Source organism: Bipolaris zeicola (genome assembly GCF_000523435.1).
Source record: "Bipolaris zeicola 26-R-13 unplaced genomic scaffold scaffold_131, whole genome shotgun sequence".
NCBI lineage: Eukaryota > Fungi > Ascomycota > Dothideomycetes > Pleosporales > Pleosporaceae > Bipolaris > Bipolaris zeicola.
Window position 1 is genome coordinate 12,997 of NW_006912180.1, and position 15,453 is coordinate 28,449.

Here is a 15,453-nt window from a genome sequence, read left to right on the forward strand (position 1 = left end):
TATATTAAGACATGCCAACACCTTCCTACGTGACTCATGAGAAACTCGGGCAAAAATATACATAACAGCAGGGATTCCCCAGGAGTCCCCCATCTAATTACTGATCCGTCGGCATACTTCTTGTATAGAGCAGATCGGACGGAATGACGTGTTATCACTTGTTCTACCACTACATAAACCGGGGACTTTTCCTGTCCCCGGTTTATGCATACAAGGACGACGCCTCTTTCTTAACGAGTAGAGTGATTGATTCCCGTGCCTTGCGTAGATCTGTTACTGTATCAGTACTTAAAGCGCTTATTTACTAGAGGCTATTGGAGCGATTTTGACCCCAAGTGTCGCCATCAATACTATGTGTGACTTATTCTTGCTACTTCGGATGCTTAAGCAGAATCATGCTATTGCCTAGACTACTGTGCTTCTGCCCGTTGAGTATATACGGTATGGGAACTACTCTTATTAGTCTGTGTTGCAAAGTCCAGCGCTAAAACTCCACAGTAAGCTGACATGCCGATACGTTGCGCTCTAGGTCTCTTGGGCCTGCCCTTTCTAGTAAAACTAATCAATAATACGATATAGTTTTATATTACTTGGTGCTGAACTGAAACCACAACCCTCACCGCTCTTATTGTATTCTGCACGTTGATTTCCCAAACTGCTGTACCCATTCAAGTAACCCTTGTGTGAGTAGTCGTATTCGATTTGGAGTCACGGCAGTAATGGGTGCATTATTATTCAAGTAAAACTTCACCAACTTCACCAACTAGTAGAAACACAATTCCTTCCACCATTTGCTAGTTGAAGACTTCCATAATGACTGTTACTCAGACGATCACTGCAGAACTCGATGCATTTAACGAGTATGTTAACTTTGCAAAGAAATATTCACTGTTCTATCCAGAACTGTATAAAACGGTGTCAACAAGCGATGGCGATTTAAATATTCCAGTCACTGATCACGCGAAATACTGGGTTGGAAATGAATATCTCAATAGTAAAGTAATGACAGGAACTCACATCGATGGTATTGTTCTTCGGACAGGAGGTATATGCAGTAACTTGCTTTTTAGTTCCTAACTTACATAAAACTAGGCACTACAAGTAGGCCAAAGTTCACGGCTATCTCCCAAATTGAGCTTCAAAGGTCGGTCGATATTGTAGCCAACCAAATGGTCTCTGCTGGCCCAGCAGCCCGGAGGTCGGTTTGGCAAACTCTTTTACGCTGGCGATTGCTATGGCTCGCTCCTTTATCAAATACTCAGCATCATGGCACTTCCGATACCTGTAATCCAAGTATCAATAGGTGGTTCCTTAGCACCGGAATTCATGGAACATTTGATCAAGGAATGCAATGTCAATGCCCTTGGATCGACGCCGACTGCCTTGGCATACTTGGCAAATTGGTGTCTCTCTGCAGAAAAGACTTGCCCGGAAATCCGTCTGGTTTTGTTTGCTGGGGAACCGTTATTTTCAGACCAGAAGTCTTTGCTACAATCTGTCTTTCGAAACGCAAAGTTTACAAGCTTCCGCTACGCAAGTACCGACTCTGGTATTGTAGGAAAACCAGTGGATCTTACAGATCCCCGAGTTTACCAAGTTTCTCCTGGAATCATTGCAGAGGTATGCACAGACATTGAAAAAGGGGAGTTTCGTCAAGAGAACGGAGTAGAAGGAAGTTTGGTTATCACGAACCTTCTTCGAAGGCTTATGCCAGTAGTTCGTTATCCAACGGGTGATAGGGTCGAATGGGTTGGTTACAAGGCTGGGATATTTCGTCTTCTTGCGCGAGATAGTCATTCTTTACGTCTTGGACCCGTTTCAATTGATGTGCAAGACATACGGAAGATCGTGCCTGCGGCCCTCTCAGGCATCAAGATTGTAGCCTTACAGGCTGCGATATTACGTCAAGGTGCGAACGACTTACTTCAGTTCCGAATAGACGCCGAACCCACCGATGAAAAAGCTGCAGAGCTACTTATCAGGGCACGCTTGTACGAGGAACGACCAATGCTCGCAGAACATGTACTTTTAGGGTATATTGCAGAGCCTGGAGTCCGCTTCATGTCAATCTCTGAGATGAAAGTGAATGATGCAATGGGGAAATTGCCGCAAGGTGTAGATCTTCGCGGGAGTAGCTGAGAGATCAACTGAGTGTTCTTATCTACTCTAGTTCAGTGTGTAGATTGTCAATTGATATATATTAACCCTGCGAAAATATAACTAGGACCAGAGTTTGGCAAATCGGAAGCTCCAAAGTATTGCTCCATATCTAGGAAACTACCTTTGAGCTTCAGAGCTTATAAGGACCAGCAGAATTGAGATCCAGATTCATCTACGCCGACATGCTATGAGGCGCCCATGGGTACAGGCTTTAGCGAGCTCAGGTGATCTAGTTGTACAATAATGGTCCAATAGTTACCGTAACAAACTCGACGCCGTGCCACCCGCGGAAGATGCTGTAAACGATTAAGCCACACGTCAATACTTCCTGAAACTTGATCGCCTTTTCTTTCCTATTGAGTAGTGATGCCCGATAGCCGCCTTACTGACAGCAGTTAGGTTTGCCCGGGGCGGGCTGGCCCGCCAAATATGAAAGCAATCGGTTAGGCTGCCAAGAAGCAAGTGCAAGGCCGAATATCACCTCCGCGCAGATCCTCAAGACCACCTTGTTACTCTACTGTAAATATAATTTACATACAGTCTAATTAATGGCTGTTATAGACGTTTGATATGATTGTTCAGCCTTGTTGTCTGTTCTGACGTTATCTTCCCTTTTACTTTAGCTGTGAGCCCCTTGGCTTTGCATTAGGCTCTCTAGCTTGTGATACATGTAGAAGCAATGACTCGGAGAAAGAGGGCGCTAGCGAAATATTCCGCCCCTGCATTATCGGGTAGGTAGGCAGGCTTAGACGACGTAAGGCAGACAGAGGAGTATGCGTTTAGCCTCTTCAGGATGTGTGTGCATCCCTCTGATCCGTCCTCTAATCCGTTCTCCTGGTACTTTGAAGCTTCCACTTTACTCTATGTGATGGTAGCAAACAGAAACTTCATCTTCAGCCTCACTGTCCCTACCTGCTATCCTAATTCACTATCATCGATCGATATGGCAAAACCACATTGGTCATGGGCGAGACATATCTACTTCCCTATCACAACTATTATCCTGCTTAGTGCAGTACTGATCTGGGCACAATCATATGATGGAGATCCCTCCAACTTAGCACGTTCCAAATTTCAAGATCCATCGAGGATTAGCCCCATTACTACAGGCCCGACACTAGAACCATCTTTACTACCGTTACCTCGGGATGTCCGATTGCGCCCTCGCGATGTCACGACCGTTTCTGTCGACGGCTACGACTACCAAGGCTGTGTGGGCGATGACGGCAATAAACGTGTTTTGGGCGGGCCTTCAACTACCATTGATTCCTTAAAGCCCACTTTGTGCGGCAACTTGTGAGTTGAATTCTCTTATTACACCTAAGAGATCAGAACAGCCTGGAGGATTACCTCCGTAACCTAAAGTGCGAACGGTCGTAGTGACGACCGCATCCTGAATACAGTATTTAAGGAGTTGGATCAGGAGCGCTAACAGAGAACAGCTGCTCACGGTTGGGCTACACAATCTTTGGTGTCCAATTCGCAAAACAGTGCTACTGCGGCAATGTCCTAGCCACAACAACTATGACTACGCCACCGAGCTGCACCACACCCTGCGCCGGCGACTCGAACGCCGTATGCGGCGGCTTTTACGCAATGAATGTGTATAGCGCAACGATCACCTTGGATACTGTCACCGATACCAGTACAATGACGGTCTCTCCGGTTGTATTACCAACCGCTACCGCCTCATTAACCACTATCGTTTCCTCATCATCTGCGACCTCTAGTACTCAAGCACCTAGACCAACATCAAACAACGATGTCACTCTTCCTAAAGCCGCTATCATCGGCATTGGTGCGGGATCTGCCCTTGGTGCGGTACTGATTTGTGCTGTAATCTATTATATCTGGTTCTATCGGCGTCGCCAGAGGTCTCGTAAAATCTCCAATGAGGCAGCATCCTCAGCAGGGCAATGGCCACCAGTATCAGAGCAGGGAGGATCAGGTGGACCAGGCAACGAGGCAGCTATGGCAAAGCAGCCCTGGGCGATATCAGAACACAGTTCAAGAGATTTAAGGGGACTTGGGGAAAATCCCAGGCAAGGATTTCTGGTGGAAGCTCCTGGGGACTATAGGCAGACGCATGAGCTTCCAGAAGGGAGGTGAAGCGTTGAATGAGTGACAACCCACGCAAAACACATCACGAAGCTACGTAGGTCAAAAAAAGGAATTCTTTTTCTCCGCAGCTGTAAATCTGCAAGTATCCAGATACGCAGAGCTGCTTGAACACCATTGTTCGCACACAGAAAGACACAAAGATGTCAAAAGATATTTCTTGGATGCTGTGATATACGATACAGGTGGATGGCGCACTTTTGCTAATCGCCCACTAAACTCTACCTACGTACATAATGCTATCCGACCCCTGACTAGCAGTATTGATTATCTATGAGGGATATTTTCAGATCAAAATCAGATTGTACAACTTAATTGTATTTGAGGCGAGTACTCACGGAGTAACTACGCAAAACCATATCTCTACCCACTTACGCACGCTGTATAGAGGTAGTGAAAACTTAGAAGAAAGGTCGAGGGTATACTAGCAACACAAACGTATCTTTTTGTGTCTAGTGCCAGGGATGTAGGAGTGTGGGTGCAGAACTAGTATCTTGCAATTATATATTATATATAAGAGTGATGATGATAGACGTGATGCTGATTCAATCCGGTAGTAGTCTGCCCTCTCTTACTGCTTGCTCTGAGCGCCCTCCTTTTGCATGCCTTCACATCCAACCAAGTTGCCTGCCTTTTCCTCAAGACTTCCCATGCCTTGTTGTTGTGGGTCGCGGTTTGCCGATGCTGCCTTCATGGCTTCGACGGCGTGCTCCTTGTCCGAGGCGCCTGATGCCTTCCATGGCTCGCTGCCCGTTACATTTCCGATGGTCTCCTTCACGCTAGTTAGTATACAGTGAAGGGATAACAGTATGCCACAAAGAGACGTATGTAGTACTTACTTCAGCGGCGCCCTTGATATACTGGGCGTGGCTGGAGACGAGGCCGGGCTGGTTTGGTGCGGCAGACATGATATTGTATTTGAGGAAGTTGTGTAGTTAATAGGATGCGTGATGAATCAGAGTGGTATTCGTATAGTAGAGCAGAGATGGATACAAAGTACAATCATTACTGGCGGCCACGGGAGACTATATGGGACAGCTGGTAGTTGACGTCATCGAGACTACATCATCGATCCGTGACAGACGCGCAGTCACGCGTGTGCGTGGACGAGAGGCGTGGACCCTGCATTTGCTACTACCATCCCAGTTGCACATCAAACCACCGATCTTGGCCTAGTAGTCTTCGTCTGCTTTTGAGATGCTGCTGTTCACACCCTCGATACGACGATCATCTCGCCCCACAACAGCCTACGGAGTCAAGTATTTCCAAGTGAGCTTAAATCCGACGATTAGCATCGGCAATAATCATGCACAGATCATTGGCTGAGGGTTGCACCACTGCAAACTGTCTTGATAAGCAAGACGTCTAGACGAGAAAAAAAACTACCTCTCGTGGTGAAACTGGAAGGTGGAAATCTACCTCGGCACCTTACAAATCATTCCTATGGCGTGCTGCACTACCAAACGTTTAAATAAATCCTTACTTAGAGGACTTTTTTGAACAAAACTGCATCCTCTCCTTCGAATCCAGACTCCGACCTCTTCGCCAAGTGTAACTGAAAATCCCCCCAAAAATGGCACCCCAAGATTACAATCACGGCGTACCAGGCCTGCCCTACTTCACGCCCAAACACAACACAAGTCCTGGCTCCATTCCTCCCTCAAGCAAGCAAGATGCTCCGGTTCCAACGCTCTTCACGCCCCTCACTATCCGTGGAACCACACTCCGAAACCGTATCCAGGTGGCCCCCATGTGCCAGTACAGCACAGCATCTGAAGGCCCTTCAACTGGTGCATTGACCGATTACCACATTGCCACCCTGGGCCACTACGCCCTCAAAGGAGCCGCTTTGGTATTCATTGAAGCCACTGGCGTCCAGGCCAACGGCCGCATCTCGCCAAACTGCCCTGGCCTCTGGAGCGACTCGCAAATTCCCGCGTTGCGACGAGTCTCTGATTTCATCAAGAGCCAAGGAGCTCAATGCGGCATCCAACTGGCTCACGCCGGCAGGAAGGCCAGTACCTGCGCACCCTGGATTGCGGGCTCCCAAAAGACCCAAGGCGGAAAGCGCAAAGTGAGCGTCAAGGCCGACGTCGACGCCGCGGGGTGGCCCATCGACGTTGTCGGTCCCATGGGCGGCCAAGAATGGGTATGGGACAACCTACCAGCCGACGACGAGAACAGCGGCTACTGGGCCCCCCGCGCCCTCAGCGAAGCCGAGATCCAAGAGCTCGTTCAAGACTGGGCCGCCGCCGCCCAGCGCGCCGTCAAAGCCGGAGTCGACGTCATCGAAATTCACGGCGCACACGGCTACCTCATCCACCAATTCCTCTCCCCCGTCACCAACCAGCGAACAGACCAGTACGGCGGTTCCTTTGAAAACCGCACTCGCCTCCTCATCGACATCATCAAGGCCATCCGCGCAGTCATCCCAGACTCCATGCCCTTGTACCTCCGCATCAGCTCCACAGACTGGATGGAAGAAACGGACCTCGGAAAGAAACTTGGCAGCTGGGACGTCGAAAGCTCAATTCGCCTCGCCAAGCTCCTGCCCGCCCTCGGTGTCGATCTCCTCGATGTAAGCAGTGGAGGCAATCACCCCGAGCAGCGCATCAATATGTTCGAGTCCAAGGACTACCAGACGAGGATCGCCGCGCAGATCCGTAGCGAGCTCAAGAAGGAAAATCTCAACTTGTTCATCGGGGCTGTAGGATTGATTACTGAAGCCGAACAGGCGAGGGATATCGTTGAAGATGGTGCTGCTCCAAAGGCTGGGGACGAGGAACTCGCAAAGGAGGCACAGGCTGCGGTTAAGGTTACAGAGGGTAAGGAGCCCTTGGCTGATGTCGTGCTGGTTGCGCGTCAGTTTATGAGGGAGCCCGAGTGGGTGCTGCGTGTTGCCTGGCAACTGGGTCTTGATGTTGCGTGGCCAAACCAGTTTTTGAGGGTTAGGTTTCCTAAGCTGTGAGGGAGGAAGTAGGGATTTTTTTTTTAGAAATGAATAAGGTAGAGATATCCTAGAGACGAATTTTTAAACGAAGAATATAGAGCAATGGATAGAACTGTTATCTTTCCGCTTGGACTCTGTTCAAATCCCCCCCATCCTTTGGAAAAGCACCTGAAATACCCTCAATCAAGGCCACGGCGGATTCTCAATCCTCCTAAAGCACGCCACAAACTTCAACCCCTTATTCCTCTCCACCTTCTTGCCCTCCTCAGTCTCCACCCGCATCGCCTTGACACACTCATCCATGCCCTCGCCATCCTCACCCTCGCCCTCCTCAAACCGTTTCTCAACCCGCTCAAAACTCGGATGCTTCTCAAAATGCTCCTTCATCCACTCGTGCAGATCCTGCACATCGGTAATCGTGTACACAACGCCACCGGGACGCAGTACGTAGGCGTATTCCGAGTTGAGCGTGTACGACACGATGCGGGCCTTGTGCTTGCGCTGCTTGAAGTGGGGATCAGGGAAGCAGAGAAAGATCTTGGCGAGTTGGCCTTTTTGGAAGAAGTTGGGTAGGAATTTCATCGTGTTGGCGCGGATGCAAGATGCGTTTTGGTAGCCGTTGGTTGCGGCGTTTTGGATGCGCAGGGCGCGGACTTTTTCTTGCACGTACTCTGTGACTGATGTGCGGATTTCCATGCCTGAATGTTGGTGTTAGTATAACGCATACTGCTCTGCTGTGTAGATAATAACGGGAAGGCGAAAAGAGAAAATAGATCTCCAAGACGAAGGAGAGTTTTGTAGTACCTAATATCAATGTATCGGGAAACTTTGGCGCAAGGGCAAAAAGCAGGCCACCGAACCCACACCCAATGTCTGCAATCTCGACATTCTTCGTCACCTCGTTGAGTTTCCGTTGCTCTTCTACGCTCACGTCATGTGACTCGCTCGCCGTCTCTCCTTCTGTTGCTTGCTTCTGATGTTTGGCGTAGGCGGGATACAGGCTGGCCCAGTCCATATCTGCGGGGCTCTTGGGACTGCGCCATGTCAGCAGCTGAAACATGACGACAAAAAAAAAAGAATCACGAAGCCACCGTACTATGTGAGAGAGTGATCCGAAAATGGGTTAGCATGGGCACGTTGTCTGTAGAATTTCTTCTTTGGCAGGGCTGCATTTTGCTCATCGGCCTGCAACGACTTCTTGTACTCCTCGCGCCTCGTGCGCTTTGCTGGTTCGCCTGGCATGGTGACTTCTTTTCTGGGCGTATGTACAAAAGTCGGCGGACAGACACAGTCGGGTCAGTCAAAAGGGAAATGCAGGTGCTGAGGTAATGGTAAATGGGTCACCACCTATCACGAAGCGAGGCCCATGTGGATCAAGCTTTTTTCACTAGCTCCAGGGTCGCTGCTGGCCCACGACGTGTGGAGGAACACAGCCGTTGGCGCCACAGTGCGTGCACAGATTCCATAGGTGACGTAATTCCGCCTCAATGTCTTAAGCTCCGTTGCTACAGAAATATGTACGGCCGTCTCGCACGCTGCATACGGTCCGTGGCCAAACTGATACCATACAACAAAGCCGATACCCAGAGTGCGCCCATATGCTAAATCCATCCCAAAAAAATGCAAATTCGTGTAATCATTAACATCATCGGAACTCAATGGCACCCTGACACCCAAAATCTTGGACGTGTTCTAGTTGGAGCTTCTGGAACCTGGAGTCTTGTTAGCTGCGTCCTGGCTAGGGTGTCATGGCCCACACTTACTTCTCGCTCTTAGCATGGAAGTAGATGCCCTCAATGCCGCCAGACATTTGATTAAAGCAGATGTAGTAGAAGCCCTCAAAACTTGCGCCACTTATTGTCCGGACTCGGTGGTCCGGTACAAGGAAATACTCTTTCCAGCGCATGAAAAGATGCTCCTTGTGCATCCAGTCCTTGGTCACCAGCTCAGGGCGCGACAAGTTCTTGGACAGTGGCTTATAAGCAGGGAATCGAGCCCAATGTTGGCGGTCAACCTTCTCGTTGGAGCCCCATTCGGGATGCTGTGTAATGAATGTGTATTTGCTTCCGATGATCTCGCCCTCAAAGTACGTGGTCAAGCTGGGATGATCCTCGGTTAATCCTGTCGACGAGTTAGTCTTCGCATCCAGGGTCACCATGGCAGTAGAACGGGTACATACCTTTGATGCGCAAGTATCCACACATGAAGGACTCACGCATATCGACATGTTTTATCTCGACTTCGACTTCGTATTTTTGACGATCGGACGTTTGACTGCCCACAAAGCGACTTCCGGGTCGGAGGAGGGATGACGAGGAGTTTGGTAGAAACTGTTCTGCTATCAGCTAAACTCATCAGATGCATGGTGTCGACGCACCCTATGCGCAGGGAATGGCGACGAGATGTGGTTGGCGAGAAGCGAAACGGGCGTAATGGCAGACTGTGGCGATGCCTGCGATGTGCGCTGCTCTTCGGAGCCGTCATCGGTTGCAGTCATGGGCGTGGGAATGTCCCGGGCTGGGGTCTCGATATCGGCGGTCGAGGGCTTGCTGTGGGTATCCGCTGGCGTCTGGCCATGTTCTGGAGAATCCTGGGGAGGCGGAGTGGGCTGCTGCATGGGCGCATGGGATGCACGACTGGCATCGCTGCTGTGGCTCGACAGTCGCAGCTGGTTCAATTCTTGTGCAGTAATGGAGCGCGATTCGTCTGGGGGACAGGTCGCGCGGCCGGCGATGCTCTCGTGCTCCACCGACGGAACCATGGCATCATCCGGTGTCGGCATCGTCCGCTCGAGTGGGGCGATGGTTTCACAGGGAGGGAGGCTGATTAAGCACACATGGGACGAAACAACGATGGGAGGGGCGGGTGGACAGTATAGTAGGAAGTTCAGGGTTCAAAAAGTCGTGGCGAGGAGATGCATGCCCGGGCTGGAACGGTGACTTGGACTCGGCGGCGGACGTGTCTAGGCGATGAGTGGATCCAAGGCCTGCGCCTATGTTCGCGGGGAAAGACGCTAGCCTCACGTGGCATGACATGGGGCCCAAACATTCAACCACGCCCATGGCCAGCTCCATTGCACCGGAACACGCATGCAAGTACGTCAACTTTGATGGATAAATTCGCAGACGTGCGTCTATCTAGAATAACAAAACCTTATCCGGGCACGGGGCCTGCATGTCGTTGGTCAGAGTGCCAGTAGCTCCCTCGCCAGCATGCGTCCAACACCAACGTCTGCACGCCCTCTTACGCAGAGCTGGGTATAGTTGGATGCCGCCAGCTGTGGACATATGTTCGTTGATTCACTGCAATCCATGTGTCTGAACCTCTATCAGATGCAAATAAGAATGCGTGCGGTCTGCTGTGGTCGTGGTGACAACCCTTCTCCCGGGATCAGCGAACCCACAAGCCACGCAACCAGCCGTTATTAAAAGCTTAGATTGGCTTGATCTGTACCAGTGTCAGAAAATATACATGACGTATCCGAGAGTGCACTTACCTTGAAGTGGAGGGCTATCAGGGAAAAGACAAGGGCCTTGAGATCTTGGACCAGGTAGTAGAAAACACGAAGGCCTTCTGGATCCGATGATTCTGAGACATCTTGCAGCGATCCAATTTTCGCAGTCTGGCATTGTCAGTGTGCTGTGGGTTGATGTATCATGAGGCACCTACTTCAAAGGAGATGTGCTCGCTTCCTAATCGAATTTCCAGCTCTTGACGACCGTCCTTGTTCTTTTGAGGCCACTTTGTGTCATCTTCTCTAATCATCAAATTAGCACAATGATTTTCTCGGTGAATCTCCATTAGTGCCGTACTTGAGGATTTCGCTTTCTTTGACAATACGCTTGATCTCAGCCACCAAGGTGTCGCTGACACACACTGACAAATTTAGTAAGTTTTCGTCGTAGGGATTTGGCTCTTCATACTCTCTTTTCGGATCAGTGAGTCGTTGCGGTAGTTGGAGTTGTTTGCATAGCGTGCAGATGCGCTGCGGCCGTCTCCAAGAACACGAAAGTCAAACTCTGCACCATGTCAGCGCTTCGTCTCCATTAGCCATTCCAAGGCAATCACCGACCCAGAAACTCGTGTCCGAAGCGGCCTTGATGACCAGAGCTGCCAAAGCGTTAGTGACAAGCACGTGCTGGAAGTGCAAGTAGGCTGATGTACTAGTATCGCAAGTAAAATGGCTCGTTGGTGCTCATGGCTGCGGTCGCTCGTGTTCGAGGGAGACTCTGCCTTGTGTGATATTTATGTACGCGTCGGTTGGGTAGTTGGTGTTGAGTCGTCGCCGCGTTCACGATCTTCGGTGGAGCACTCTACTAGTGTGAGGTGGTCTGTGCTACGACCATTTCTCGAGCAGACACCTGGACGTATACACATGAACCCCGACAACGGAAGCGCTGTACCTTGGGAAGCAAAGAAGCCACCTCTCCGCCCAAGGCCACTCCATATCCTCATCCATTCCGCCCGGCCGCGGCCACATCAGCCCGCACAACGCTCCCTACCACCGCACTCGATCAAAACACGTAGCATCCCACTTATTCTCGACACCCAGGGAAAGTGAGCATTGACGGCCGCCACGAGAACCACGCCATTGTAGCTGGATACTTCAAGACTCACAGGAACCCGCCTATACTATTCACGCGCCATCATGGCGACCTTTCTAGAGAATTCGTACAGTCTGGTACGAACACCTGGCAGTGCGTGGAGCTGGGCGAAGCTGACGGAGCGCAACAGGTGCACCAGGACAATGCAGCCGATGTTCCCGCCCAGAATGAGCTCAAGACTGCCCTCGAGAAGGGCAGCGATGAGCAGAAGATTGAGACCATGGTGCGCCCTCGCAATTGCAACTGCCCCGCCTTGGTCCAGCTGGCCGTCTAACAACCCGACAGAAGAAGATCCTGTCCATCATGCTCAATGGCGACCCTCAGACAGGGCTCCTCATGCACATCATCCGATTCGTCATGCCCAGCAAGTCAAAGCCGCTAAAGAAGCTCATGTACTTCTTCTTCGAGGTGTGCCCAAAACACGACGCTCAGGGCAAGCTACGTCAGGAGTGGATATTGGTCTGGTAGGTGTTTCTGTGTGCGGGATACAAGACCGAAGGGATATGACCGCTGACAATGGTATAGCAATGCGATTCGATTCGACTTGCAGGCTCCCAATGAATACGTACGAGGAAACACATTGCGCTTTGTGTATGGATACCGACAACACTTGCTTGAGCACTGCTGATGCGTTGGACAGAACTAAGCTTCGGGATGCGGAACTTGTAGAGCCATTACTACGTAGGTGTTGTAGCAGATGCAGTTCCAGGCGCTATGCTGACCGCAATGCTAGAACCGGTGCGCCAGTGCCTCACACACCGACACGCATACGTCCGAAAGAATGCAACCTTTGCGATTGCATCCATCTTTACACACCTCCCCGAGCTCATGCCAGATGCGCCCGATCTCCTCGTAACGTTCTTGGACGACGAAAACGATCCAACATGCAAACGCAATGCATTCGCCGCCCTCACCTCCGTCAGCCATGACAAGGCCCTCGAATACTTGAGCACAGTCTTTGATGCCATACCCAACCACGAGGAGCTTCTATTGCTCGCAGAATTGGAGTTTATTCGCAAGGATGCTATTGTCAACCCTTCAAACAAGGCACGCTATCTCCGACTGATATTCGACCTCCTTGAGTCGCAAGTATCGACAGTCATCTACGAGGCCGCACATGCGCTCACCACACTCACGAGCAACCCAGTCGCGGTCAAGGCGGCCGCTGGAAAATTTGTCGACTTGGCCATCAAGGAACCGGATAACAATGTCAAATTGATAGTGTTGGAGCGGGTCGATCAACTACGGCATAAGAATGAAGGTGTCCTTGATGACTTGACCATGGAGATTCTTCGTGTTTTGTCCAGTACCGACTTGGATGTTCGCAAAAAGTCACTGGGTATCGCCATGGAGATGATCTCGAGCAGAAATGTTGAAGAGGTTGTCCTCCTGCTCAAGAAGGAGCTGATGAAGACGGTGGATGAACAGTACGAGAAGAACTCTGAGTACCGGTCACTGCTCATCTCTTCGATACACTCGGCTGCCATCAAGTTCCCAGAGGTCGCCGCCAGCGTTGTCGGATCGCTCATGGACTTTATCTCGGATGTCAGCAGCAACGCCTCTGCGGTCGACGTCATTTCATTCGTGAAGGAGGTTGTCGAGCGCTTCCCCGACCTCAGAGTCTCCATCATTGAGCGACTGGTATCGACGCTTGGTGAAGTACGCGCTGGCAAAGTCTACAGAGGTGTGCTCTGGATTATTGGAGAGTTTTCTCTGGAAGCCAAAGACATCAGGGACGCCTGGAAGGGCATCCGATCATCACTTGGCGAGATCCCGATTCTTGCCTCTGAGCAAAGGTTACTTGACGAGGCTTCGGAAGGCAAAGACTCGTCTGACCAAGTCAACGGGCACGCAAAGGCAGCTGCTCCGACCGGATCGCGAAAGGTGCTTGCTGATGGAACATATGCAACCGAAAGCGCTCTTACATCATCGGCTGCCGCCAAGGCAAAACTCGAAGCTGTCAAGAACTCGCAGAAGCCTCCGCTCCGACAACTTCTCCTCGATGGCGACTACTACCTTGCTACAGTTCTGTCGAGTACCCTAACTAAGTTGGTGATGCGACATGGGGAGATCTCGACGGATGCTGCACGCACAAACGCCCTTCGTGCTGAGGCCATGCTGATTATGATCTCCATTATCCGTGTAGGTCAATCACAGTTTGTCAAGACCCTGATTGACGAAGACTCTGTCGACCGTATCATGTCATGTGTGCGCTCGCTGTCAGAGTTTGCGCAAAGAAAGGAAATTCAAACAGTTTTCCTCGAGGACACACGGAAATCATTCCGAACAATGGTACAGACGGAAGAAAAGAAGCGAGCGGCCAAGGAGGCTTCAGAAAGAGCCAAGTCAGCTGTTAACGTTGATGACGCCTTCAACATCCGCCAGCTGAAGAAGAAAGACTCGGACGGCATTGATGAGATCGATCAAGACTTGGAGAGAGCCACCGGAGGTGATAGCGCGACCGAGGATCTCACATCGAAACTCAGCCGTGTTGTACAGCTCACGGGTTTCTCTGATGCGGTGTACGCGGAAGCTTACGTCAAGGTAACGCATAATGTTGCTAGTAGGGCAAAGGCATGTGCTAATACTTGCAGGTCCATCAATTTGACATTGTACTCGACGTGCTTCTTGTGAACCAAACGACCGAGACGTTGCAGAACCTTACAATTGAATTTGCGACACTGGGCGATCTCAAGGTAGTCGAAAGGCCTTCGACGCAAAATGTCGGTCCTCACGACTTCATCAACATCCAAGCGACGATCAAGGGTAAGAGAATTGTGCCTGTGTTGAGACGAGCTTGAAACGCTGACTTGACTAGTTTCATCGACGGACACTGGCGTCATTTTTGGAAACATCATCTACGAAGGGTAAGTACAATAGCGTGGTGGTTGATGAGGGGCTAGGCTAATGCATAACAGTGAAAAGGGTGTTGACTCGAATGTCGTTATTCTCAACGACGTGCACGTGGACATTATGGACTACATCAAGCCAGCACAATGCACCGAGACGCAGTTCCGCACCATGTGGACCGAGTTTGAATGGGAGAACAAGGTCAATATCAACTCCAAGGCCAAGAGTCTGCGCGAGTTCCTGAACCAGCTCATGGCAAGCACCAACATGAGCTGCCTAACACCAGAAGCATCAATGAAGGGCGACTGCCAGTTCCTATCGGCGAATCTGTACGCAAGAAGCGTTTTTGGTAAGTCCCGCTTCCCCTCGCACTATTGGCAATGGCTAACCCAGTCCAGGTGAGGATGCTTTGGCCAATCTGAGCATAGAAAAGGAAGGAGACAACGGGCCCATTACCGGCTTTGTGCGCATACGCAGTCGCTCGCAAGGCCTTGCACTGAGCCTGGGATCACTGAAGGGTCTCAACAAGGTTGGCGTAGCATGAGCGGGTGTTTACATATGAGAGGCTTGCAGAAAAGGTATAGGGCTTACTCGACGGGTGGGCTAGCATGGCTCGAAAATGGGCTACGTGATGAGAGACTAAGGTTAATATGGCTTTGGTAGCGAGAAGACGAGAATAAATCAGTTCACCATCAGTGTTGGCCAATCAGCAGTGGGCCTCGGCTGAGCAACGCAGGGTCCATTGGCCCATTCCCTGTCTCCTGTTTAGCA

At 50.6% G+C, this 15,453-nt stretch overlaps 9 protein-coding genes across 9 annotated transcripts; 5 read left to right on the forward strand and 4 right to left on the reverse strand.

Moving 5' to 3' along the window:
• Positions 1-813: 813 nt before the first annotated feature.
• Positions 814-1,077, forward strand: COCCADRAFT_101668 (uncharacterized protein; the record flags this gene model as incomplete). Its single annotated transcript, XM_007716218.1, has 1 exon — positions 814-1,077. The coding sequence occupies one exon, from the start codon at positions 814-816 to the stop codon at positions 1,075-1,077; it is 264 nt and encodes an 87-aa protein (XP_007714408.1).
• A 189-nt stretch (positions 1,078-1,266) lies between these two features.
• On the forward strand, positions 1,267-2,139 carry COCCADRAFT_27954 (uncharacterized protein; the record flags this gene model as incomplete). The annotated part of the gene is made up of 1 exon (XM_007716207.1): positions 1,267-2,139. The coding sequence occupies one exon, from the start codon at positions 1,267-1,269 to the stop codon at positions 2,137-2,139; it is 873 nt and encodes a 290-aa protein (XP_007714397.1).
• A 700-nt stretch (positions 2,140-2,839) lies between these two features.
• Positions 2,840-4,269, forward strand: COCCADRAFT_27955 (uncharacterized protein; the record flags this gene model as incomplete). Its single annotated transcript, XM_007716208.1, has 3 exons — positions 2,840-2,891; positions 3,036-3,456; positions 3,603-4,269. 3 exons carry the CDS (start codon positions 2,840-2,842, stop codon positions 4,267-4,269), a joined length of 1,140 nt encoding a protein of 379 aa, XP_007714398.1.
• A 580-nt stretch (positions 4,270-4,849) lies between these two features.
• COCCADRAFT_101650 (uncharacterized protein) lies at positions 4,850-5,186 on the reverse strand (the record flags this gene model as incomplete). The annotated part of the gene is made up of 2 exons (XM_007716219.1): positions 4,850-5,050; positions 5,118-5,186. The coding sequence occupies 2 exons, from the start codon at positions 5,184-5,186 to the stop codon at positions 4,850-4,852; spliced, it is 270 nt and encodes an 89-aa protein (XP_007714409.1).
• A 665-nt stretch (positions 5,187-5,851) lies between these two features.
• Positions 5,852-7,246, forward strand: COCCADRAFT_101649 (uncharacterized protein; the record flags this gene model as incomplete). Its single annotated transcript, XM_007716220.1, has 1 exon — positions 5,852-7,246. One exon carries the CDS (start codon positions 5,852-5,854, stop codon positions 7,244-7,246), a length of 1,395 nt encoding a protein of 464 aa, XP_007714410.1.
• Positions 7,247-7,411: 165 nt separating this feature from the next.
• Positions 7,412-8,470, reverse strand: COCCADRAFT_101687 (uncharacterized protein; the record flags this gene model as incomplete). Its single annotated transcript, XM_007716221.1, has 3 exons — positions 7,412-7,926; positions 8,033-8,262; positions 8,325-8,470. The coding sequence occupies 3 exons, from the start codon at positions 8,468-8,470 to the stop codon at positions 7,412-7,414; spliced, it is 891 nt and encodes a 296-aa protein (XP_007714411.1).
• Positions 8,471-8,873: 403 nt separating this feature from the next.
• COCCADRAFT_101680 (uncharacterized protein) lies at positions 8,874-10,010 on the reverse strand (the record flags this gene model as incomplete). The annotated part of the gene is made up of 4 exons (XM_007716222.1): positions 8,874-8,940; positions 8,992-9,349; positions 9,408-9,558; positions 9,606-10,010. The coding sequence occupies 4 exons, from the start codon at positions 10,008-10,010 to the stop codon at positions 8,874-8,876; spliced, it is 981 nt and encodes a 326-aa protein (XP_007714412.1).
• Positions 10,011-10,660: 650 nt separating this feature from the next.
• COCCADRAFT_6792 (uncharacterized protein) lies at positions 10,661-11,427 on the reverse strand (the record flags this gene model as incomplete). The annotated part of the gene is made up of 7 exons (XM_007716204.1): positions 10,661-10,675; positions 10,725-10,850; positions 10,898-10,985; positions 11,041-11,104; positions 11,152-11,247; positions 11,301-11,338; positions 11,393-11,427. 7 exons carry the CDS (start codon positions 11,425-11,427, stop codon positions 10,661-10,663), a joined length of 462 nt encoding a protein of 153 aa, XP_007714394.1.
• Positions 11,428-11,876: 449 nt separating this feature from the next.
• COCCADRAFT_6793 (uncharacterized protein) lies at positions 11,877-15,226 on the forward strand (the record flags this gene model as incomplete). The annotated part of the gene is made up of 10 exons (XM_007716205.1): positions 11,877-11,909; positions 11,963-12,055; positions 12,118-12,296; positions 12,358-12,423; positions 12,473-12,513; positions 12,566-14,376; positions 14,427-14,598; positions 14,651-14,699; positions 14,751-15,031; positions 15,081-15,226. 10 exons carry the CDS (start codon positions 11,877-11,879, stop codon positions 15,224-15,226), a joined length of 2,871 nt encoding a protein of 956 aa, XP_007714395.1.
• Positions 15,227-15,453: the final 227 nt, after the last annotated feature.